Raw genomic sequence first — 26782 nt, 5'->3', positions numbered from 1 at the left:
AGCTCTTCCAGAGCCAAACACACTGATCTTTAAAACTCTAGGCTTTGAACCCACCAGAACTTATGAAATTCAGGCCCTCTTGCTTTCCAAGCCAATTGTTATGGGGATTCATCCTCCCTATGTGCTCCCCTGTGTGCTAGTCTCTCTCTCACTCTTCTCTGCTACTGCATCTCCCTCCCCACTGCAGTGGCCATAGTCTTTTTCTCTCCCAAAATGCATCTCTGCACTCCCTACCTTCTTCATTGTGGCCTCTTCTCTACCTTTAGTTATGGAGTTTGTTCTGCCAGTGTTCAAGTTGACTTGAGGGGTATTTAGTATGATTTGATAGTTATCTAGTTGTATTTGTGGGATGAGGTGAATCTAGGGTCCTCCTACTCCACTGCCATCCTCCCCTCCTATCTGGAGTCAATTTTGCTGAAGCATTGATCATATCATCAAACTTCAAATTTAAGAGGCTTGCTTATATTTCCTAATGTCATCATCTGGTTTTTCTGGAAACTTCTTCCTGTTTTTATTGTAGTAGTGGTATTTAAATGTGGGTTTTGCAGAAGTATTCATTGCCAGTTATTTGTTAAATTTGCATAGTACATTCCATAATTTTTTGACCATGCATTCAGAGAATTGTCATAAGATAGGTCCATGAAATTTGGAACTAAACTTATGTGGATCTTTTTTCATTTCCTTAGAAGATTTTTAAAAAAGAAAAAAAGAAGTATGATAATGTAATGGTTGATTGCATTTGGAGAGTTTTTCTGGTTTTGAAATTAATTTTTTAATGTGAGAGTACTAATCTTGCAATTTGTTAAGAAGTAAAGTGGTATAAAATTTAAACTTATGAATTTAAATTTAATATTTAGTAACTAGATGGGTCATTAAGTTTGAGGAAGTAGATGATTTACCTTAAAAAATTTGGGGAATATCCCAGTGTTAACTACAAAATTGAGAGACGTGCTATAGCAATAGTTCTCATTCTAAGCTACCTGTTAGAAACTTTTAAGAAATAGTAATGTCTAGTTACTTGCAGAAATAACCAATGCCAGGTGTGGGACATGAAATGTAAAAGATTAGCCTAGAAAAGCTTGTCGTGTGAGATATTAGGGAACCTATTAAAGACTACATGTTAAAAAGACTTGGAGGCCAACTGGATGAGGTTCCCACAGGCCAACATGAGACCATTTGGGCTTCAATAAGGCAATAACTTTAATGGACTAAACACATCAAATCTGTTACGAGTAACAGTAGACTCATAAGGACACAGAAAATCAGTTGGTAACTATTAGAGGATGTTCATGAACAAATTCATTATTTTGAAAACAGACAATGAAATGGGAAGAATTGTCTTTTCCATGCTAACTGGATGACAGGAAAACCAGTAGAAAATGAATGGAAGTTTCCTTTATAGAAGTATTTCAGTCAATAATTGATAGAATTTAAATCTCAGAGTTTGCAACTCTTATGAACTAGTTGATTTAGGTCATCATCATCATGGCTACTGGTGTTAGAAAAAAAAGAGGCAACCAGATATTATGTGCCTCTGGATGGAAAAACACACCATATGAAAAAGTCTTGCCAAAAAGAAGAAAAGTTGAGTTTGAATCTTATCAAACCTCTAAATCTGACTACCAGTACCAAAGACAGAAGTACTTGGTAAGAGATACCATAATGCAGCCATCAGCAAAATTCGGTCTGTAGAAGTAGCTACAGAACAACTGACCCAGTTTTCCAGTTTCTGAAACAAATAAATTGACAGGGTAAGAGGGGAAGAAATAGAAGGAACCTAAATTTTAAAGAGGTACATAAACCATGTAGACCTTATTTTAGTCTGGATTCAAGTGAACCATAAAGCAATAAGTTATAAAGTTTATGCAACAATTGGAAATTTGACCATTAACAGGATTGTTATTAATATTAAGGAATTACTTTTTAAGCTGTGATAGTATTATTGGTTATTGTTGTTATAGTTTTAAGAGCCCGCATCTTTTAGAGATTAGTACTGAAATAATTACTGGTAAATGATTTGATGTCTGGGATTTGCTTCAAAATAAGGTGCATTCATAGGAAGGAGGTAGGGCTTAGAGGAAACAAGGTTGGCCTTGAATTAATTGTATAAGGTGGGTGATGGCTATATCAAAGTTTGTTACTTTTCTTTCTACTGTTATATTTTGCATGTGTTTGAGTTCTTCTCCAAGCTTTAAATTCCTTATCTGCTATGAAGTAATAAAATAAAATTTTATACTATATGTTTAAAAAGATTAGGTTCTAAGTAATGTATTAAGGGGCTTGATTCTAAGTCAACATATGCACACAGATTTTGTTACCTGTTTCATTGCTCAGAGCCCTTTGGATATCAAATTATCCTGAAGCTGTATTCTGCCTTAGCAAGATGTCTGACAAAGAGCTATTGCCTCTCTTGGTTTTACCTAATGTCTTTCATCATTCTTCTTCTTTTTTTTTTTAGATTTTATTTATTTGAGAGAGAGAGACAGAAATAGTGAGATAGAGAGCACAAGTGGGGAGGAGAGGGAGAAGCAGGCTCCCCACAGAGCAGGGAGCCCAATACGGGACTCGATCCCAGGACCCTGAGATCATGACCTGAGCCGAAGGCAGATGCTTAACCGACTGAGCCACCCAGACGCCCACATCATTATTCTTCTATTCAAAGATATTTTCTTTGAGCTATCAGTCTACTGATAAATCTTTACCTGTAAAGTTCCATTGACTTTATTTTATTTTATTTTTTTATTTTTAAAGATTCTGTTGATTTTAATAGAGGGTTATTATCCTGACTTCCTAAGAAAAATTGAATCAATTAAGTTAACAGGTCTTTTAATATAAAGTCATTATTTTTTTCTTATTGAAAAAAGCAATATGTGTTGATTATAGAAAGGTTGGAAAATGCAAAAGAAAAGTAGTTTTTCAGTATTCTTCATCCAGAGATAAACACTGTTAACATTTGCTATACTTTTACTATGTTTATATACTTATGTATGCACAGGAAAATGTACTATTTTAGTTTGTGAATTATTTTTTATTAATTTTGAGGAAGTATATGACAAGCCATTAAAGCCAGCTCCCTGCCTATTTAGGAACACTGATGATTGTAGTAAAAGATAAACAACAAAGAAGGAAGAAACAAAGACTCATAAAAATTATATCCAGAAGTCAAGAATAGTAATCTTACCACATATATACCTATAATAACTATAGGGGTCCAACAGCCTATATAGCCATCAAGGGTTATGGGCTATTGAAGAATGTACAAAAATATATTCAGAATAATAATTATAAATAATTTTTCAAGTAAATTCTATTCATTTTGCTTTATTTCAGAAGGTAGGGAAGTAAAGTTTAGAAAGATTTTTACTCCAAATATTTAAAATTTTAAATGCTTGGGCCCTTAACAGGGTAAGTTTATCTTTAATGGATAGGTTACATTGTCAAAAAATTCAATTCTCAAACCAATAAGATATTTTGACTTGTTTCATGTTCGAAGGTGTAAAAAAACCAATTCCCATTCTTTGCTGTACCTCTCAGGTATTGAAAAGTAAATTCAATTCAAAATATTTTTAAAATTTACTCAGCAAATATACTTCCTTGACATTTCACACGCATTCCTTATCAACCTTTGCTATTGGTTATAATCAGTTGTCACTTAAATAGAAAGTGAAAGTCTGTCCTTTAATTACACTGGTCAGCCCGGGTATGAATTTTGAAGTAAATTGGTGAAAGCATTTTTGAAAGTGTAAGCCTCATCCTTAAACCATATTTATTTAATGAATTCATTTAGCATTCCAGTGCTGGGAGATTCAGGTTCATAGCTAAGATTATTTTGCATTCCCTTATTGTCTTTTCATCATTGAGGTATAATACTGGCAATAACCTTTTTTTTTTTTCATTGATTCACAGGGGAACAAGGAACGTGTTTGTCAGAAGAACAGAATGTGGAGTGGAGAGGTAGCAAGGTGCAAAAGTAAGTCACATGACATTCAGCGGTCCCAAAGACAATACTGATGATGCATAATAACAGTGTGGCCACATTTCCTTTACAAATCAGTGTTTCAATTAAAAAATATTTTTTTAATCATCTCCACGAACTGTGTGAGACTCTTTGATGGGCTTTCACTCAAGGGCACCAAATCAACAAAAGGGTCAAAAATTGTAGTAGAGATTAATGATTAAAGTGGCATAGAGCACAAGATTACCGACTCCGGAATGGCAAACATTTTGTTAGAAATTATTTAACTATTGAATTTATTTGTCTCATTTTGTGGATTTTCCCCCCCAAATAATTATAAATTAGAAGGTTTAGCATTGTCCCTTTTTGGTGATGGTACTAGCCAATACTGACATTTTTTTAAAGTGATGTCACATCTGTCAAGTAAATGAATAGTTGTGGAATTTTGCATTAACTCATTTTATGAGAACATCCAAGTTTATTCAGCAAGAGATGAGTTAATTCACATGAGTTTATTCCCAACACATGGCCCATATGATTCCTCTGCCAGAGACCATATATAGTCGACCCCATAAACAACTCAGGTTTGAACTGGGCATATCAGCTTACATGTGGGGGTTTTTTCAATAAATACAAGTACAGTACTAGAAACTTATTTTCTCTTCCTTATGATTTTCTTAATAATGTTTTCTTTTCTCTGGCTTACTTTATTGTGAGAATACAGTATATAATACATAAAACATTCAAAATATGTGTTAATCAACTGTTTATGTCAACAGGTTCTTCATTAGTTAAGTTTCAGGGGTGTCAAAAATTATATGTGGATTTTTGACAGCATGGGATGTTGGCACTCCCCACCCCCACGTTGTCCAAGGGTCAATTACAGTTAGATAAAATAGTACAAGCCTATCAAAGTGGCAGGCTTTAAACCTTTTTCTCTTGATAATCCTGGGGGAGTCATCAAATTTTCAAACTAGTATTAGCCTCTTAGATTATCTAGTTAAGCAGTCTCTTAGATGAGTCAGCTGGTCTAGACTGGACTAAGTCAAGATCAGCTAGATTTATTTATCTTCCTAAATAAGTAAATGGGGGACGAGGAGAAGTGAAATGACCTGCCCAATATCATAAATTAAGTTAATGGCAAAGCTGACAGTAGGACTCAAGGTATGCAAATCTTTGTTCACTGTGATTTTAACCATATCTTCTGGGGTAGATTAATGATTTGATTTTACATATACAGGAATCTTAAATTCTTAAAGGAATATTATGTGGCTGAAACTCAGTGGAGAATATATGACTGTTTTTAGTTCTCAAAAACTTGTATAAATATTATACAGAAAAATATTTTTTAAAAGCATTGAGTAACATCTCAAGTCACAGAAAGGCATCATTGGGTATTTCTGATAGTAGCTTTTTTTTTTATCTCAGATGTTCATGATCAAAAAATGTATGAACGTATCTGGGAAGGAGAGTGGGAAATGAAAAGGATACATGTATGTCTGGCATAGGAACCCACCATGGTGTTGGTGAGGGGACTGTTTCAGTTCTGTGGCAGGTTTCATTCAAACTGCAATGATGATGGTTTGTATAGTTGGTCTCTCCAAAATGCAGGATAGTAATAAAAAGTTCTATATGAATCCTATTATTTTTTTAAAGATTTATTTATTTATTTGAGAGAGAATGAGAGAGCAGGCGCATGAGCAGGAGTCACAGAGGAAGAAGGAGAGACAATCTCCAGCAGGTTCCATGCTGAGCACGGAGCCCAGCGCAGGACACGATCTCATGACCCTGAGATCACGACCGGAGCCAAAAGCAGGAGTTGGATGTTCAACCAACTGCGCCACCCAGGCACCCCTATATAAATCCTATTCTTTATCTGTGGGGTTTTTTCTTTTTCTTTCTAAGTTATCAAATAAAATATATTGATATCTGTATCTATCAGTTTTCAGGGAAGTCTGTTCACTGATAGATACAGATATCAATATATGTAATAATTTAGTAAATTATATAGGAATCTTTCAAATCAGGTTGCTCAGTATGAGCACTTCTGCCCCCAGAAATATTTGTATTTTTCATATGCCCCAGGGAAAAAGCATATAATAAAATATATAAAAATATTAACAGTTTTATCCCTGTGGTGGAATTAAAACTATTATTTTCTTTTTGCTTATTTGTGTTTTCTAATTTTCTACAAAGAACTTGTACCATGTATTTAGTAATTTAGAAAGAGAAAGAAAAAATCCCACAAAGAATAGGATTTGCATTTTCACAAAATCCCTAGATGATTTCTTTTTTTTTTTTAGATTTTATTTATTTATTTGAGAGAGAGAGAGTGGGGTGAAGGGTAGAGGGAGAAGTAGACTCCCTGCTGAGCAGGGAACCTGATGCGGGACTCCATCCTGGGATTCCAGGATCATGACTTGAGCCAAAGGCAGACCCCCAACCAACCGAGCCACCCAGGTGCCCTCCGTAGATGATTTCTATGCACATTAGTTTGGAAGCACTGCCTTAGACCTATGGCTTTTAGCCTTAGGCACATTGGAGCATCCTACGGAGCTTTGAAAAATCCCTTGCCCAGATAAATCAGTTAAGTCAAATCTCTAGGGGTGGGACCCCACATCAATATGTTTTTAAAGCTCCCAGGTAATTCCAAGATCCATGGTCCCGGTGTATGGAGTACTCACCAAGCTGGATGAAGCCCAGAGGAGTCGGTTAGCACCTAATCCACTAGCTCTCAACCCTGAGTGACCATTAGAAATCATATGGGGAGCTTTTAATACCAAAAGTTAGGTCACAACACAGAGATTGTGATTCATGTGGTCTGAGATAGGGCTTGTTCATTTATACCCCCAGCATTATTAACAACAAAAGGTGGCAATATACATAAATATAGCTAGAGTCAACAGGCAAAATACCAATCTTTAATTGCCTACATGCATAAATCAAAACTTATACATGCTGGGTTTTTTTCCTCCTTCAAAGCATATTTTTGTGTTTCACATAGGAGTAGGCTTTAATATTTTATATGGTGCATTGAGTACCTTTAGCAATTGTAGGAGGATTGGAAGAAGCATTTAATACGAGGCTTTCATTTTTCTTTCTAGAGACCAGGTGTGAAGCTCCACTTGGGTTTCTGAACGGAGAAGCCAAGGTTGAAAACACTACTACTGGACCCACGGTGGTGTATTCCTGCAATAGAGGGTACAGCCTTGAAGGGGCACCTGAGGCATACTGCACTGAACACGGAGCATGGAGCTACCCACTTCCTCTCTGCAAACGTGTGTGTTGACTCTAGAGGTTTTCATGAGATTCAGTTTTGTGATTAGTTTCCCAAATGTCTAAACATAGAGGACACTCCACTGAGTGACACTGGCCCAGAGAAAGCGATCTGTGCATATCCAAACCAAATACTATGGGGAATTTTTTTAAGATTTTATTTATTTATTTGAGAGACAGAGAGAGAGAGAGAGCATGAGCAGGGGGGAGGGACAGAGGAAGAGGGAGAAGCAGACTCCCCACTGAGCAAGGAACCCAATGCGGGCTCCATCCCAGGTCCCCGAGATCATGACCTGAGCCGAAGGCAGACGCTTAACCGACTGAGCCACCCAGGCGCCCCTACTATGGGGTATTTTTAAAATCTATTCATATTATCCGGAATATCTAGTCGGAGAATCAGCTTTCATCAGATTCCTTGGATTATTACAGGTAGTCCAAGGCACTAATAAAAAAAATGTGCTTAATGAAAAAATTTTGACATAAATGTATAAGGAATTTGATTAAGGATGTGAAAAGGGTGAAGAAAGAATATATTAATGTACAATTTTAATACAATAAAGTATATATAAATATAGTGAATGAAGATAACTAGTTATAAGCATTTGAATGAAAACAATATTCACAGGAAAGATCTAAATTGAGAGGGCTCTGGTTATTGTTTAAAGTATTATAATGCAGTAACTGAGTCTTTAGGATTCAGCTGATGCCTGCTTCACTCATAAAGACTTTTTTGAAAATCAGAAAAACCGAAACTGCTGAAATATGTTGATGTGTGTCATACACTTGCACTAAGAAATCCTTGTGTTTTAATCATTTTTTGGTTTTGCTTCCGATGTATAAAATGAATCCATTTTTATGAATAAGCCTTGCAAACTCTACAATTTACATTATAATATCCTGTGTAAGTAGTGTGAATCTGAAGTTTTATTCAGCTCACTTAGAAAAGTCTGATGATTCTCTAGGGCGTCCTTCTGAAGGATGTTCAATAAAAGAAAGTGAAGTGACAATGAGAAGATTTTACTCTGCATTCCTAATATTCTTCAAAGACCAAAGGAATGTTTAATGCATTCCCTGATTTCTAACACACCTTATCTTTCCCCAGTGTTGGGCCATAATTTCAAACAACTATTTAATTTGCCATCTTAGAATTTTAGGACAGTGTGTTAGTGGTTGAATAACTTGAGGTTTTCAGATCTGATCTGATCTTATCCTTAAAAATAATTTCATGTGGATACAAAACACATTTTTTTAATGTTTGAAGTTCTGTATTTTTAAGCCTCATATTATCATCACTGAGAACCCAGCTCCAGAGGGCTCATCATACTCTGCCTTTAAAGAAATAAATTAAGAGAAGGAGAATATCAGTAAGCATTTTTTTTTCTGTTTAACAGCAAATCCATGTCCTGTTCCTTTTGTGATTCCCGAGAATGCTCTGCTTTCTGAAAAGGAGTTTTATGTTGATCAGAACGTGTCCATCAAGTGTAGGGAAGGCTTCCTGCTTCAAGGCCAAGGCATCATTACCTGTAATCCCGACGAGACGTGGACGCTGACAAGTGCCAAATGTGAAAGTAAGTAAATGGACAGGTGGATTCCAGCTCATTTCATTAGTGCAGAATGTTTTCTCATCCTTGTGAGATATTTTCAATCAAGTAACTTGAATGTAGATATTTATATCTCTGGTTTATGGTTATCAGCTTCTCTGTTGACAATTTTTAAAATTAAAAAAAAAAAAAAAGGTCTTTGAATTCCAAACATAAAAAGAAAAAACTTTCCAGAAATAGGCTAAAACCTATCTGGCCAGGATTCACTGAACAGATTTTCAAAATACATTCTTCTAGGAATGAGCAAAATATTAAATCTAAAATATATTTTTTTCCCAGGGCACCTGGCTGGCTCAGTGGATAGAGCATGCAGCTCTTGATCTCAGGGTCATGAGTTTCGAGCCCCAGGTTGAGCGTAGAGATTACTTTTAAAAAATTAAATAAAATACATACTTTACCATATTCTGAGAGTCCCCAAACTATCCTTTAACAGGCTATGGATGCTTTGCAATACAAAAATTATTCCACAGTGGTTCTCAAACTTGAACCACCTAGAAGACTTGTTTAAAACAGATTTCTGGGCCCCTCTCTGGAATGTCTGATTCAGTACTCTGGGGTGAGGCCTGAGAATGTGCATTTCAAACAAGTTCCCAGGTGTTGCTGCTGGAGATACTGGTCCTGGAACAACAGTTTGAGAACCTCTGGGCTAGCACCATGTTGATACGTAACACACAGTCCGACAGCATCTCTTGCTGCCTTGTGATAACTCTTGACATCTCTTCACACACACTTCCTGCACTTAAAACATCTCCCCTGCCCAACTTCCTACCCTCCGGCTCCCTTGTCGTCCAAGCTACTCCCTCTGTAGCAATCAATTAATAAATATTCATTGAGTCTAACCAAATGCAGGACATTGGGCTACATAGTCTAGGAACATATCATGCCTGCAATAACCATCTTCAGAACACTTGTACTCCAATTAAGAAGAAATGTGTGTGTGAAGGCCATGGGAATTGTGGAGTCAGAGAAGACCTGGGTTTGAATTCTGTCCTCAAAACTTTCTAAGTCTAAACTCATGCCAGTGCCCTTCTCTGAGCCTTAGGGCTCTCATGTGTTAATAGCCCCAATAACACCTATCTTACAGGTTTGTTTTGAAGAATAAATGAATCGGTGTATTTATTTCAGCAACATCTCCTGATAGGAAGAAATACACCAATAGCCCAAGTGCCTGAATTTTCAACTAGCGGTCTACCACAGCATTAGAATTTTGATTTTACTCCAGGAAATATGTACTATACTTTTAGCCTTATAAAGTCTACTCCAAGTGAAATGGGAGAACTACGTATGTATAAGCTTTGACCACCAGCCTGAACTAAAGCAGGCCAAGTGGCCTGGTTCTGCACACGTATCCCCACGTTGGTCTCGGCTCCCTGAGACGTACCACTCAGAGCACTGGAAGGCAGAGTAAGGAGAGACATGCACTCCGGTGCATGCTTCCTGATTCCTCCATATTCTTGAGAGGCTCAGGGGTTGCCTCGGAGAGAAGGAGACAGTTTCTACCCGTTTGCTATCCTCAATCCCTCTTTTGCATTTTTTATTAAACAGAAAGCCTCTGGCTTAGAAGAAAATCTCTTCCCTGAGGGACATGAGCAACAACTTACCTCATTCTTTTCACCTCGTCCTGATAATTATCTTTATGAATCAGTGATTAAAATTTAGCGTGTGTGGGAATCACCTAGGGAGCATAGGTAAGATGCAGACTTACAAACTAGAAACTCCCGATATTTTCACTTCTAGCAAGAACCCAAGATGATTCCTGTATAGGTCGTCTGAAATCCGTGCTTTGGTCACTTCAGTAATCCAGCCATCAGCTTGCCATGATCTTTCTATCTGCCGCTCCCCAAGCCTGGAAGCTCTTTCCCTCTGATCTACTCAAGCTCTAGAGCCTAGTTAAATGCCGCTTTCACTGCAATTTGTACCCTGATAGTCCTAAGCATAATTAGTCACATTCACTTTGATTTTCCTATAGTAGAGTATCCAGGCCTGTACAACAGCTCTTTTTAAGTTGTCCATCATTCTGCTACTTGTCTGAACAATGGGACCACATTTTCTTTATTGGTTTCTTTCCAGTTTCTGATCCACAGTAGGCATTAACACATATTTGATATCTAACTCACTGAATTAACGTTTGTAACCACCTTAGAAGGAGAAGAAAATTCAGAAAAAACATACACATTGTCATCCCCCCTGACAAGTTCTTAATAGTATTATGACCACAAAGTGACCTTTTAGAATTCATGGAGAGTCATCCAAAAGTTAGACTTATACAAACAGGATATTGATTGGAGTCCCAGCTCCAATCCAGTCCTTGTTTTGTGAGCCACGCCAAAATAACTCTAGTTATCTCAAGGCTTCTCAAGGCAAAATTAGTTATAAAATTTTTTATTTAAATATACAGTACAAGTCGCTTCTAAAAGAGAGGATTATCATTCAATTTCACGTATTTCAAAAGCAAAGAGTCACTGTGTTACTGTCTTGAAAAGAAGGAAACTGATGTGAAACCTTGAAACCTCGAATGTCATAAACCTCATCAAGGGGTGTAGACAGTATGGACAGGCCAGAGACAGTACTCATTTATTCATTTTTCAAACATGTCTTGAGAGCCCACTGCATACCAGGTGCTGTCCTAGGCACTAATAAAATGGCCTTGATGGAATATACAGTAGTGCAATTCATGATCTTTACTCTAAAACAGTAGACTGCAAATAACCCCCATGCTTCTCCCTTTCTAATTTGATCGGCATCCTGCATGAACGTTGTCTTGGAAGCCACCTCTTTGGCAATCCACAAAAGCTCATTCTTGGGCTCCTAGAGACTTCTTGCCTGAGTAAAAAAAAAAAAAAAGAAGAAGAAGAAGCTCAGCTTCAGCATTTGAATCGGAAGGCAAAACCTTTGATCCTGCACATCTCATTTTTCTAGACAGCAGCAGATTATGCTTTTAGTTCCTACTATCTTTTAGTTATTATACAGGTGAAAAGGTAACTTTATATATTTTATCTTTGCTCTTTAAATTAATTCAGTCTTTGAGAGGAGACTGTGTTCTCTTCCATCCACTGGCTGGGTTGGTCGCACAGGCTTCATTGTGGTTTTGTTTTCCTGTAGAAATATCCTGTGGTCCACCAACTCATGTAGAAAACGCGATTGCTCGAGGCATACATTATCAGTATGGGGACATGATCACCTACTCGTGTTACAGTGGATACATGTTGGAGGGTTCCCTAAGGAGTGTTTGCCTAGAGAACGGAACCTGGACATCACCTCCTGTTTGCAGAGGTAAGGGAATCTTTGAACGGTTATTTCTCAGGGAAGCTGTAGGGAAATGCATATCAAAGTCTGATAAGGCCAACAGCTAGTATGCATGCTCTTTTACTTTTCCTTGGCTTTAAGTTTTCCCTTGACATCTATGTCATTTTCCTTAACTTTATGGGTTTGAGTTTTGAAAGCTTTCATACAGAACTGTGGCCCAGCACACGGCCCCTTCCTGAGTCAATCATGGCTCCTCAGTTCAAGTGTTCTCTCAGGGTGTTTTCCAGCTGCTAGGGGAGCTGTGTTATGTGTGAGCCATGAGGGCATTTCTTGGACAGTCAGGTAGTTCCAGCAGATTCCAGTTCTACCCCCCATCCTGGGCAGACTCCTAGCCCTGCTGGAGATGGGGTAGCCCGTCTGGTGGGCAGAGTAAGACACAGGAGGTACTGGGCAGCCTTAGGGAGGTGGAGCCCACCCCAGGGTCTCCCTGGGCATGTTGGGGGCTGGTGACAGGCACTCCATCCATGCTCATATCAGCACTGCTGTCCCTTCACTTGCTGGATTGAATTTGCCAACCCAAGGATGAATTTTGTGTGTGAATTCAATAAAATCTCCTTGGGGGAACAAGGGAACAAGGTTCTGTGCTTAAAATTCTGCAACACTGAAAGAGGTAGATAACGAGGCATCCTAGTAGGTCCTAAAACTTACACTTTTTTACAAACCATAATGATTGTTCCAGTCTACAAATACTTACTGAAAGTCAAGAGCTATGCCAGTGAACAAGACAAACATAACCAAGGAGCTAAAAGAAAAATCAAATTGCTGAGTAGGTTTTCCACATGGCCCCATGGGCCATGGTCAGGTTTGGATTTGGGGTGAAAAGGCCAGAGTCTTTAATGACCCGTTGGGGCTGAGAGAGTTGAGGAAATCAATGAATGAATGGCATGAGCCTCAAGAGAGGCAAGGGTGATTGCAGGAGAAGGGAGATGAACTGTCTGAAAGCCAACAGTGAGAAACAAGGTCCCTAACACGTGGGATGTAAGAGAATGAGAGGGCAGCGGAGGAGGTGACATCCTCATGGAATAGCCCAGGCTTCACTTCAAATCAGAAGTTAAATGAGAGATGTGTGTGTGCTGGCTGGCTTGTTTGTTCCTTCACGTGCTTGTTTTAAGACACTGAGTGACAGTGGCGGCACCAAAGAGCTATCGACCAGACCATCAAGGGCACCTTTGGAAGGGCATTCTCAGACCTTCTGAAAGAGGCATTTCCCCTGGTCCAGACCAAAAGAGATTACCTTTTGTCTAAACCACCTTGTCCCCTTCTGCCCTGAATCCCCAGATTACTAAAATTTTGAAAGCCATACTCTCAGAACTACCCAAGTTGATTTATGCCCCTTTGCGAGAGCCCTCCCGTCCCTGACTGAATCTTGAGTTTCAGTTTTGTTTCTCTTCCGTAAAGCTTGCCTCTAGGAAACGTCATGAAATGTAAATAAGGAATCCTATTTTCCAACAAATGCCCTTCCATAGTTCCCTGGGCTTATGATCCATCCTGCTTCTTTTCTAGCTGTCTGTCGATTCCCATGTCAGAATGGAGGTATCTGCCAACGCCCCAATGCTTGTTCCTGTCCAGATGGCTGGATGGGGCGCCTCTGTGAAGAACGTGAGTCCGTCCTCAAACCTTACATGTTATGTCCTTAAATCTTACTTTGAGTCCTGATAATTTGCCTGGAAGCTGCCAACTCAGGGGACTGGCTTTACTGGTAGAAGGAATTTATTCGCTTAAATCCTGCAGCAGACCAGACAAGAGGGCCTAGAGTCGATCTGAAGATGTCAATTAGTTGCAAAAGAGCTAGGATATAGGTGACCTTGAAAATATAGTGATTGTGATCCACTCAGAGCCATCTCCACATGCCTCCTGTCACAAATTCCCAAGAATCCTCTTGAGAAGGACCTTATAATAGAGGGTTTCCCAGCCTATGTCTTCCCTATCTCAAGTCCATTTATGTGCTGTGCCTCTCATTGCTGCAGTTGTGATAAATTCATGATGTTGCATAACACCGTACTTTGTATGTAGTATTTGCAGCCCGCCATTCACTCTTTTTCATTAGGGGTAGTTCTTCCCAACAAAGAAAATAGGGAAAGTGGGCACTCCGGTATCTATACAATGTTTAGTAAATTAATATAGAATTTTGATCCTTATAAAAATACGTTTGAATTTGAACTTTCAGGAGAATGGAAATAAGTGGTTTTAAATGTTTTTTTTTTAATGTCTAAACTGTAGACATTTGTTCCAATATCTTAAATATATATATATGAGGATAAAATGATTTCATGTTTCATTGGGAGTGGTGTCTGTAAATCACATTAGGAGTCATTTGGGTGATGACCATTGGTCTGTATCAGTTTTCTTGAAGGCCAGACATGTTATAAGAGATTCTAAAACTGTTTTAAGTGTAACTATTGCAACTAATCTAGAAAGGAAAATATACAATGGAAATAAATTTGGCTGCTAACAACTCACCAAAGCAAGTATTCTCACAATGATTAAGAAAGAAGAGAAATTATGTCTTTCCTCCCTCTTCTCCCCGATCACTCCTTCCCATTTAGGGCTCCCAAACTTGACCTGCTATAATGCTAAGAGTCCAAAGACCAGGGAAACATTTACCCTGGGGGACCCTTACAGCAAGCCTAGCTGAGCTCACTGAGCATGTGCCTGTCCTCCTGCACTAGACCAAGGCTTCCCAAGCTTTAGTGTGCATACAAACCATCTGCAAGATGTTAAATGCAGACTCTGATTTAGTAGTTCTGGGTAGGGACCTGAGATTCTGCATTTCTAGCCAGCTCCTAGGTAATGCCAGTGCTATTGGCTTGAGAACTGTGCTTTGAGTAGGAAGCCAAGAGACAGTCTCACTCCTTTTAAACAGACTGTTCCTCTTTAAAGAGCTCAGTAATTTCTAGGAAAAATGATTGTCATGGAGGGTGTAAGGGAGGCCTGATTCAGTCACCATCAGGCCTCTGCCCCAAGGAAATTCAAAGAGTGAGTTGTCCCATCACTGCTAATGTGTTGCCAAAACCAGCACAGGATAGCCCCTCTGACCCCATGCTTACATTTAATTCAGGACAGTAAGAGAGCCTCGAGACAGCCAAACCCTCTTGAGCACTTCATGTAATTTGAAAAGGAAATTTGAAATGATAATAAATGGAGAACATTCTGCTTATTCTGTGAAGAGAAAGCAAAGCACTTAGCAGACATTGATTACGGTATATCCTTTCTAAAAGAGTGCATTTGGCCCCAGAGTCATTTCATGAGGGTAAAGGCCCACCCTTACTTTCCTGATTGTGTTTACCGATTAATAAACAGAACACATCCAGGGAGACTATCCGGTGGGTCATTCAAGGTTTTCCTCTTCCTGGAAAACACTTGAACATATCTGAATGTGTATATTTTGATTAAATCCGTTTTTGGTCTCCTTTCTAGCAATATGCATTCTCCCCTGTTTGAATGGTGGTCGCTGTGTGGCCCCTTATCAGTGTGACTGCCCACCTGGCTGGACAGGGTCCCGCTGTCATACAGGTAGGTTTTTCTCTCGGGTTTGTTTTCTTGTGGATTTGGCTCTATGAGGCCGCCGAGGACAATGGTGAGTGTGACTCAGATTCAGAGGTGGCAGGGAAACAAAAGGGTGCCAGAGCCTCTCAAGAATTCCTCAGGATGGTCTCTTGAATGATAGGCTCAATGCTGAAGTCTATGGCTGCATCAGAGGTACCTGTCAGGGTCGCAAACCAAAGAAGAGAATCTAAGTCAACTCAGTTGTCAGCCTCCTTCACGTCATCTGCTCTGCTTTGCAGTGTATCGAGAAGACGTGCAGAGGTTCAGAAGAATATTTATTTCCATCTCTATGAAACTGGATTACTAACTTCGTGGTAACTATTTAGAAAGAACAAGGCTCTAAATAAATACCATTTGAGTTAAATCAAAGGTTCTTCGTAGACAACAGTACCAAACTGTTGTTGATTGGTGACAAACACGTCCCCTTAACCACCCTTACCTATCTCAAATACGACATTTACTTTTCTATACTTTGAGGTCTTCATTGTTGGATCATCCAACTGTCCTTGCCTTCACTAGATTATGTGCCACTTGAGGGCAGGGATATCTCTTTGTGATCATCACATGCCCAGGACCTAGTATAGCGCCTGCCTATGATAGGTTTCTCATGTTGGAAAATGAATGTTTAAAATGACAGGTTTTAGCCTTTGTTAAAAAGTCTGACATTTTTAGGCAACTGTTAAAAGAATAGAACTTGCTGTATTGATCTGGTATTCTAACTCTCCACCATCCCTCCTGTAAACAATACTCATACCACCTCTGGCGGGGGGGAGGGGCGCTGAAACAAAAGCCAGAACAGGTGTGTTGGCACCAGAGCTTGTTATGAGCTCTAAGGCTGGGTGGCCGTAGAACTTAGCTTTCAAACTCGGACATTTTTGAGAGCGGAAGGGGTACTGTTGATAAGTAAACTAAGGAAATGGGAGTGACATGTACTGTCACCGCAAAATCAGATGTGTCGGCCCCCTACCGGAAGCCGGAACAGCCATCCATGAATGTAGAAAAGGAAAAATCTACTGGAGGTTAAATGCGAAGCTTTTATTTGAAAATCTAAAAGCAATCTATAGAGCATTTGTTTGTAACAAATCAACTTAGAGGTTTTATCTGCATTTCCAAATTGAAGTCACGTGCAAATGCTTCAGGCCATTTCCCAGCCATCTTACTTTGCAGGTGGTGGTCCCACTCTTCCAGGTGGAGGCATCCTTGATTCTCCTACTCCTTCTGCTGAGATTCCCAGTATCAGCACCTTTCTGCTTCTCTCTGCACAGTACCTCCTCCATCCTACTCTGTCCCCACTGTCCACCAGCTAGTAAAAGATCTCTTCTTGGAGTCACCCTCAGAGTCTACTGGTTGATCATCCTGTCCCTCCACTTCCAAGCTAAACATCATTATGTACGCCTTTCGGTGTATCTTTTTGCCCTATTTCAGAACCTAAAATGGTACCCTATTGTCTCCACATCCAGCCCAAATTTTTCGGCACAAATACTTCTGACTTCCAAGGCTCTGCGTAGACTGGCTTTAGCACACCTGGTAAAACTCAACTTTCATCCAACCAATCACACACTGTTCTCTGCAGTGATGGCTTCCTTGTTATCCCCATCGCTCAGCACAGGCTCATGGTTTCCCTCTTTCCCCTACCTCTTCAAACCTTATCCAACCTCAAAAGCCCTGCCTAAGTTTCCTCTTATCTCCAAACTTGCTTTATACCACAATAATCTATTTCCTAACATCCCATTTCTATAGATATGACACAATTAGGTACAATCTCCATTGATCTGATTTTTCTGTACTTCTTTTAGCTCCTTGGCTCCCTAACTAGCATAAGCTCCCTAATGACACTGAGCCACATAGTGTTCCTTTCTTGGAGCAGCTACCTCAGCACATATCCTGCTCACATGTCCTACATACTAAGCATACAACAGCGTATGAAACAGGAGCTCCTGCCCTCCAGAATTTAACCTAGAAAAACAGGAAGGATGCAGAATGGCCTATAAGTAGATAACTGCAGGCTAATTGAATTCTCTGGAAAGGGTTATGACGACAGTGAAGACGGGTACACTACCCAAGAGCAGACATTCAGGAGTCTTCATAAGCATAGACTCAGAAGAAGAACAAGAGTAGTCACCAGGAGAAAGATCATTCTAGTCAAAAGCATGGAAGCATAACACAGGTGTGTTCAGCATAGTAGAACTGAAGCTGTAGAGGGAATGTAGAGGTGTGACTGGAAATGAAGCTGCAGAGAGGGGCAGAGCCGGAGGAGGAAATGCATTGTATGCCGAGTTCAAGATGCTGGATTATGTCCTATGAGCAACAGAAGCCTCTGAAGGGTTTTAAGCAGGAAAGTCACGTGATGAGATTTTCTTTTAGAAAAGTGATTTTGGCAGCAGTATGGAAAATGAAGACTTAACAATTGGGAGTCCACTTAGGCAGTTAACAAAGCAGAATTGGCAAGATGTAATGAAGTCTGGAAAAATGATAACTGAAAAGGGTGGATTTGAGAGAAGTTAGGGAGGTGTCTCACTACTTGGTTATAGATTTGTTGTGGGAGTAAAAGTCTGAGATGAATCAAGACTGATACATGTTTTGGGCCCCTGAGGGGAAGGTACTGCCGTTTACTGAGATAGAAAACCCAAGAGGAGCAGGTCTGAAGGTACAGATGAGGAGTTAAGCATGCACATGCTGAGTTCGAGGAGCCTGTGAAACATACCAGGGAGAGCTCTGATCAGCAGCTGAATGATGGTTTGGGTTCCCAGAAGATACACCTAGATTGAAGATAGCAGTATGTAAGTCATCGCTGGAAGACATTCATGGAGAAAAACATAAGACTGTACAGAAGGCCCATCACGTGAGAAGGTAGCCCAAAATGGAACACTGGGGGCATCCCTGTTATAGGGAAGGAGGAAAGTGCTAAGCTATTAAGCAAGGAAGTAAAATGAATTTGTTAGTACAGTCAGAAACCACTAAATCATCATGCTATTGAAAAGGAGTGGGGCGCCTGGATCGCTCAGTCAGTTGAGCGTCCGACTCTTGATTTCGGCTCAGGTCATGATCTCAGGGTTTTAAGACCCAGCCCCACATCGAGCTCCACGCTCAGCATGGAGTCTGCTTGAGATACTTTCTCCCTTTCCCTCTGTCCCTCCCCCCACTCATGTGTGCTCTCTGTCTCTAAAATTAGCAAATAAATCTTTAAAAATAAAAGGAAGGAACAGGAGTCATTTTTTTATTAGTAAGCAGAATCTATGGAGAGTTAGTTTTCAATGATTGGGTTTTATTTTTGCTATTTTTAATCCTGCTTTGTTTCATAGTTTCCTCTTTATTATGTGGCAGATACATGCATTCTGTTGGCCCACTCCTACTCTTTAACTCCCCACGAGAGCTCCCCAAAGATGAAGACAGGGTTTTTTATTTGTCCTCTCTCTTCCCGCCCAGTGCTTGCTTATCAAGTTGGATGAATGATTAAAGAAATGACATTTATTTATATCTCACCAAAGATGAGTTTTTCATCCTGGAAAGCCTACTTTTCCGTGCTATAATGAGGCTGAAACATTTCTCACTTCCAGCCTTCTTTCAACAGGAATTTTATTTTCTTCCTTGAGGAAGTTCTCCTTTTTCTTTGTTTTGTTAAACTTGTGGGTGTCAGTTCCTCATCAGTTTTTAGCATCCATAAGTTTTTTACAAGTAGATACATGCAATTGAAGAGTGTGGTTATGATGCAGTGGATTTGTGAGAAAGTAAATCTTTAGGTATATCACTCAGGGTTTTATCTGTGGCTAATTTTTAATTCTGTTCCAGGTTCTGTAATTCCAGCTAAAGATGGTAAAAGCCATGAAATGTGTTTTCTAGCAAATACAAAGAACTTGTGAATCATCTGCTATTTTTGTTTATTTGTTTGTTTTGCTTTTTGTTATTTTAGATTCTATGTCTGATTGATTGTCTTAAGAGTTGGTGTCTGGTGTCTAGAATTCGCTGCTAGCTCTCTCAAGTGATATATAGTCTAACTGAGCATAGGAAAAATTTGCAGTTCAAAACTGTGTATGTCAGATTGGTTGCATAAAGAACAAATGAGAAAAATCAGTGGATTTAATGTTATCAGCAAAGGTTTTAATACACAGGTGTAGGACTTAACCTGGAGCTTAAATATGAGAATTGCCTGGCTTGGAGGGAAAAAGGGAGTGGGTGGGTGGTGTCACATAATGACACGAGGTCAAACAAAGTGGCAGAAATGTGTAATGCAAATAGTGGGTGGGGAATGGCAGTGGTTAGAGCAGAAAACAGAGTCAGATCTTATTCTACGTGCCTTCGTTGAATGTCTTCCGACTTGCTAAGTATTAATTAAATAAATGCGTGAATTTTTCATTCCAGCTGTTTGCCAGTCTCCCTGCTTAAATGGTGGAAAATGCATAAGACCAAATCGATGTCACTGTCTCTCGGCTTGGACAGGCCATGACTGCTCCAGGTAAGGCAATCAGAAATGAGTGTTTATCTACAACATAAAGAGGTCAAAATTCACGGGACATTTGTCCCAAGAGCCAGAAGATATCTCTAGTTTAAGGATAAGCTTTTTACATTCAAAACTGTCCATTTTCAGATGCTCTCTAAATTTGAACTGGAGCCAATACAAAGAAATATTAGTTAAGAATTGACAAAATAGTATCTCAAAAATAAATAATCTTGTGCTCACTTTGGCAGCATGTAAACTAAAATTGGAATAATTCAGAGAAGGTTAGCATGGCCCGTTTAAAAGGATGACATGCAAACTCATGAAACATTCCATATTTTTCCACCAAAAAAAAAGAAAAAGGTTAATTAAACAAATAAATTAACTGCCCTCTTGAACAGAAGATTGCATCATTCATATGTAAGGATGTAAAATAAATAATAAACTCAATACATAGTATTGATGTTCACTTGCATTCCTGATTACAGTAAAAAATGGTATTGAGATTGATAAGAAATGTTTGTTTTTAAAGTCAAAAATCTTGTTTCATATTTCTAGTGTATGTATATGCAGTATTTAATTGACTAAAAAAATTATGTAAAACTATGTCTGCCAATTGGTTTCTCATTTCTTTTTTTTTTTTTAAGATTTTATTTATTTATTTGACAGAGAGAGAGACACAGTGAGAGAGGGAACACAAGCAGGGGGAGTGGGAGAGGGAGAAGCAGGCTTCCCGCCGAGCAGGGAGCCGGACATGGGGCTCGATCCCAGGAGCCTGGGATCATGACCTGAGCCGAAGGCAGACGTTTAACAACTGAGCCACCCAGGCACCCCTGGTTTCTCATTTCTAAACAGATAAATATCATAGTTGAGAAAAGATTATCACAAAAATAAGTCTAAGGGAAAATAGTTAAAAATAATTTAAACTTTTTTTTACTGAAGTATAATTGATATCCATTAAATTAGTTTCAGGTATACAGCATAATGATTTGATATTTGTGTATATATTGCAAAATGATTATTACAATAGATCTAGTTAGCATCCATCACCACACAGTTATAAAATGTTTTTCTCCTGGTAAGAACTTTTAAGATTTACTATCTTAGCAACTTTCAAATATGCAATACAGTGTCATTAACTACAGTCACCATGCTGTACATGACATCCCCATGACTTATTTATTTTATAACTGGAAGTTTGGATGGAAGGGCCATCCATGTTGTTGTAAATGGCAAGATTACATTTTTTATGGCTGAATAGTATTTCTGTGTATGTGTGTGTGTGTATCACATTTTCTTTATTCATCCATCAGTGGACACTTGGGTTGTTTTCAGATCTTGGCTATTGTAAATCATGCTGCAATGAACATGGTGGCACATAGATCTTTTCGAGTTAGTAGTTTCATTTTCTTCAGATAAATACCCAGAAGTAGAAGTAGAATTGCTGGGTTGTATGGCAGTTTTATTTTTAATTTTTAATTTTTAGAGCAACCTCCATACCATTTTGCACAGTGGCTGCACCAATTCCCATTCCCACCAACGGTGAATTAGTGTTCTCTTTTCTCCACATTCTTGCTGCCTCTTGTTCTTTCTTGTCTTTTTGATAATAGCCATTCCAACAGGTGTGAGGTGATACCTCATTGTGGTGTTGATCTGCATTCCCCTGATGATTGAGGATCTTGGCATCTTTTCATGTACCCGTTGGCCTTCTATATGTCATCTTCGGAAAAATGTCTATTCAAATCCTCTGCCTATTTTTTAATCTAATTGTTTGCGTTGTGTTTTGGTTTGGGGGTTTTTGTTTTTTTTGTTTTGTATTTTTGTGTTTTTTTTTGCTATTGGGTTGTATAAGCTCTTTCTATATTTTGGATAGTAATCTCTTATGAGATATATGATCCCATTCAGTAGGTTGCCTTTTCATCTTGTTGATGGTTTCCTTTGCTGTGCAGGTTAGTTTGATGTAGACCTACTTGTTGATTTTTGCTTTTGTTGCCTTTGCTTTTGCTGTCAAATCCAAAAAATTCATCACCAAGACCAATGTCAAGGAGCTTGCCACCTATGCTTTCTTCTAGGAGTTTTATGGTTTCAGCTCTTATCTTCAAGCCTTTAATCCATTTTGGGTTAATTTTTATGTATGATTAAGAAAGTGGTCCAGTTTCATCCTTTTGCATGTGGCTGTCCAGTTTTCCCAGGACGTTTGTTGAAGAGATTGTTCTTTCCTCAGTGTATATTCTTGGCTCCTTTGTCATAAATTAATTGACCATCTATGCATGGGTTTATTCCTAGGCTCTTTATTCTGTTTCACTGATCTATGTATCTGTTTTTATGCCAACACCATACTGTTTTGATTACCATAGCTTTGTAATATAGTTTGAAATCAGAGAACATGATGCGTCTAGCTTCGTTCTTCTTTCTCAAGATTTAAGCTTTTTTAAACCTCAGGAAATGTCAGACACACTACATCATGCAGTGGATAAAATATTTTCAATATTATAGCACTATCCTCACAAATGTTGAAATGTTGGAATATTACCAGCTCTATTTTAAGACTTTCAATATATATTATTGTATTACATCACTTAGATTTGTATTATGTATATTTACTTCCATCTTAACAGTAATCATTAAAAACAAATGGATATTTTCATATTCACCTTAAAAAGTGGGAAACTCAGTTAACTGAAAACAACTCTAATTTTTCCATTTCCTTTTATTTCATCATGATTAGAATATCAGAGTCAACTTGCAAAGACAAAAATTTAAGTACAAACTTCATTTAAAAACATCAGTCTTGTGCCAATGAATTTCTTCATATCATCCGAAGTATATGCCATCTTTGCAAAGAGAAAAAATAAATTAAACCCCAAAGAGCAAATTTGGATTGTATATGTAGAAGCTTCCAAGATAAAAATGATAGTTTTACCTGAGAGCAGAGTTGAAAGAATTTAAGAAAATGAAAATCAAACTGGAATGGGTTTCTGGGGAAAAAAGAAAAGAAGAGAGAGAGAGGGGAAAAAAAAAGATAAATAAGAATGGCAGTGACTCAAAAAGGAACAGGAAGTATTTATAACATCCTTATAATCTTAGACTTTCTATTTCAACTCCTTCATCTTATAAATAAGAAAAGGACACCCAGAGTTGTTTGTGTGGTTCCCTAATATCAAAATACTCCCATAAGAGCTCTTTCTCAACTAGGGGAAGGATAATTAGTAGCTTCTTGAAAATACTGTCTATTAATAAAGAAAACAAAATCTAGATATTCTTATGCAGAAGTTTAATAAAGGAATCCAAATGTATATGTTCAGCAAAATAAGCTCCGAGACATATCCCATATTCAAGGGAAGGTCATCTTCCACCCAGAAGACTGGGCCAGCCCCTCCTTGTACTGTCATCGATTGTTCTAGGAGCAACATATTAGTAAGGACTGTCTTACCACAACTCTAACTAGCTTCATTAAAGAAAGGAATATGTTGTCACAATAGAAGGACCTTGCATAGAACCCAAAGACATGAGGTGGCTAAGCATTAGTAGGACCAGACTGAGGACTGGAAAGCCATGCAAAGCCTCTCCACCTCCTGTCTCCCTTCCTCTCTCCAGTGCCCGCTCCATCCTCTGCAGTGTGGTTTTCTCTGCTGTTCAGTTCAAGTGGAAGGACAGAACTGCTTACAGCGTCTACATTTTACATGTCACACCACAGCATCCACAGAAATAGTGTGCTGACCCAGTTTAAAAATCTTAAAAATTGAAGGGCCCACCATGTATCAGTGAACTGTGGTCCTAGGTTGAGTTATGTTGTACTAACGTGAAGAGTCATTTTGTCAAGATCTTTACCTTACTTTTGGGGTAAAGGGGAGAGGAGGCTGGCAATTCCCAGAAGAAAGAACCGTGTAGTATGATTCCCCTGAAATGGGAAGAGGAGAAAGCTTTTCTGAGAAATCAAAACAGTAAATGTTTCCAGACATTTTTTTTAATTTCCTTCTCTCCCGCAAGATTGAGTGCCTTGAAGATTGTATCCCTCGTACTTAGTCCAGACACAGAAACAGATGCTCAGTAAAGCTTGTTCACAGATGGAGCCGTGTCCAGGCATCAGTGACAGCTGGTGGAGAAACACCCCTGTGGTATCCATTAAATCCCTCAACCTATAACCTTCTCTGCTGATGACTAAGACAGACCCGGTATTATTCCCAGTTAGTTCCATCCTGAAGAAAGGGTGTATGTTTCCTCTGATCTCTATGTGCATCTTCAGAAAATTGATCCTAAATAAATGGCATAAATAAAAACCATAAACTGTTAATGCTGTAAGGGACCTTCAGGTTCACAAAGTCCAAACTCATTGTTTTACAGATAAGAGGATTATCAGACGGGAGACTGGCGACAGAGCCAGGATCAAAACTCAAGTTTCTGCTGATTCTCAGATCTTTTCTTAAGGTTGGCACATGTTCTCTCAAGGAATGACCCCCAACCGTACAAACAATGTCACGGAGGATGCCCAGGCGTCTGAGACTTTCAGTCCTGTTTTCATCAGCCCCTAAGCTTTTACCTCTTCACTTCAGTTCTTCTGTTGAATCTCTTTGTTTTTTGTTCCAGGAAAAGGAGGCCTGGGTTTTAACCACTGCACAACCAACCAGCTCTCCTAAAAGCAGGATCATCTCTTCCTGGTAGTCCTGGGCATCCTGGAACTTATGCAAAGAAATTCCAACACGGTGCTGGGTCTTGTTTTGTTTCGTAAACTTGTTATTTGGGGATTACCTTTGTATTTTGTGTTCCATTTTGTTATTCCTTGTGACATACTTTCTTACATGTTTCCATTTTTAAATATGCTTGTATTTTCTATATAAAAGTATATTAAATAGATGCTGCTCCACTCACAAAATGTATATACTCTGCTGTCTACTGGGGAAGTTCCTGCTATACATTTTTATTCGGTTTACTTAAAATGATTTTTCAATTAAAATCTATTTTGCTATTAAATAACATTTGGCTGGATTAGTGCCATTTTGTGAGATGTCCCGGAAACAATGAAGAGGATAATGATCTTTCATCTGTGCTGTTGGGACAATACAGGATCACATGCAGTGTACTGAGAAAGCACAGTAAAGGAGGCCCCTCATTCTAGCTCCATCTTCTTTACAGTACGTGGAAAAATAAAGGTTTCCTTTTATTGAATCAGTGGGTAACTACTGGACCTTACCACCCGCCACCCAGAATGCTGTGCTGGTGCTGAGGCGTAGCCTGGCTAATTCCTTCCCCAGCATGTGGAAAGCTATAGGCATTCAACTTAGTGGATGGAGGAAAAAAGTATGGTCATGGCTCACAAAACAAAGTGGTTCCCTTCCTTCTCACAGCTGGAATAAGAAATGCAAGAACTGGAAGATGAACAGAGAGCCCACTACTGGGTCATAATCCCACAACTCACTGCTTTGGGAGATAGGAAGAGCAGGACAGAGAAAGGGAAGGAAAAAGGCAAATGGAAGAAATTCCCCAAAACCGTGCTCCTGGTCTCACTTGCAAAAAAGAATTGCTGTCCAAAGCAGAGCTGAGCTTCCCCCTCAATCCCCACTCACTCCATCACTGTATTTCTGCCAGGATAAAGACTTCCCCAGACTTCTGGAAAATAAAGCCAAACACTAGATTTTGTTTCAAATAGGAAAATCACAATCAACTCACCTTCATCCTGGGAGAAATGCTCCCAAATAGGGCATGGGGTGCATTGTAACACTATGAAGAGGTGCAGGAACAATGAAAAAGATCTTGATTGTCCTAGTGGTTCTCTCCACTGCCCTACACACCTCAGCTGTTGACTTCTTCTTTCTCCTGACATTCTCTCTTGACCAATTTTACATGCTTATCAGTATACCTTTTATTTAGCTTATTGATGTCCCATCAACTTCCAAACTATGTTGATCTTCATCATTTTATAATCATAAAACTATAAAATGAAAGCCAAGTAATAAAAAGAAGGATGACACCGGAAAATAGAAGCTAGGGAAAGCTACTGCATTTGAAAACAAAACTCAGCTCTGAAAGTGTACCTACTAAGTGCAATTTGTATTGGATTACTTTGAATAGGTGAAAAGATCTTTATTTCATAGTAAGTTAAATTATTTTTGTTATGTAGACAGTACAGTGAAGTAAAGCATCATGCAAATGAGGTTTGTAAATAATATTTCATATCTAGAAATGTGCATAGAAAGAAATTTGCCAAACTTTATTAGTAATGATTTTCCCCAAGACATGGAACATTGGGAAACTTTTACCTCTTATCCAAATTTCCCCTTTATTTCTGACTTTCTTTTTTTTTAAACATGCAGAGAATTTTTATTTACTATGTATGTTAATACTTATATTTATTTAAAGAACAGAGTCACAGAAGTGCAGGCCAGGTATTAGGGTTCAAGGAGCAATAGCGATGAAATATATTATCCCTGCATAATGGCTACAGTTTCTGCCTTATTTTGAATGAAAATATATTACTTTTATATTCATAAGTGTACTTTCATATTCACCAAAAGTAATCTTAAATTCATAAAAATTAATGGAAGTGTAAAAGCCCCACACTAAAAGGTCATCTTTCTGTCTACTCTAATTAATCTGGCGTATGCATTGGCATCAGTAAGTTGAAAGATCTTGCCTCCGTATAGTTTTGTTTAAACACTTCCTCAG

General features: G+C 38.7%; 1 protein-coding gene and 1 non-coding gene across 2 annotated transcripts in view; both read left to right on the top strand.

Annotated features, from left to right (window-relative positions):
- SVEP1 (sushi, von Willebrand factor type A, EGF and pentraxin domain containing 1) overlaps window positions 1–25093 on the top strand; it is a 176449-nt gene extending 151356 nt beyond the window's left edge. The window contains exons 41-48 of the mRNA XM_081804083.1: window positions 3907–3970; window positions 7060–7233; window positions 8623–8799; window positions 11935–12105; window positions 13642–13737; window positions 15556–15651; window positions 20044–20137; window positions 24707–25093. Of these exons, the coding sequence (XP_081660209.1) occupies window positions 3907–3970; window positions 7060–7233; window positions 8623–8799; window positions 11935–12105; window positions 13642–13737; window positions 15556–15651; window positions 20044–20137; window positions 24707–24728 (894 nt within the window). The 3' untranslated portion in view covers window positions 24729–25093. The remainder of the gene's footprint in view (window positions 1–3906; window positions 3971–7059; window positions 7234–8622; window positions 8800–11934; window positions 12106–13641; window positions 13738–15555; window positions 15652–20043; window positions 20138–24706) is intronic.
- LOC115944505 (U6 spliceosomal RNA) lies at window positions 20355–20461 on the top strand. Its single transcript, XR_004079044.1, has one exon. It is a non-coding gene; the product is annotated as a U6 spliceosomal RNA (small nuclear RNA).
- Window positions 25094–26782: the final 1689 nt, after the last annotated feature.

This window comes from Leptonychotes weddellii, chromosome 14, assembly GCF_054177405.1.
Source record: "Leptonychotes weddellii isolate Sample4059 chromosome 14, ASM5417740v2, whole genome shotgun sequence".
NCBI classification, from domain to species: domain Eukaryota; kingdom Metazoa; phylum Chordata; class Mammalia; order Carnivora; family Phocidae; genus Leptonychotes; species Leptonychotes weddellii.
The sequence above is the reverse complement of the archived record's forward strand: the minus strand, read 5'-3'. Positions and strand labels throughout refer to the sequence as shown.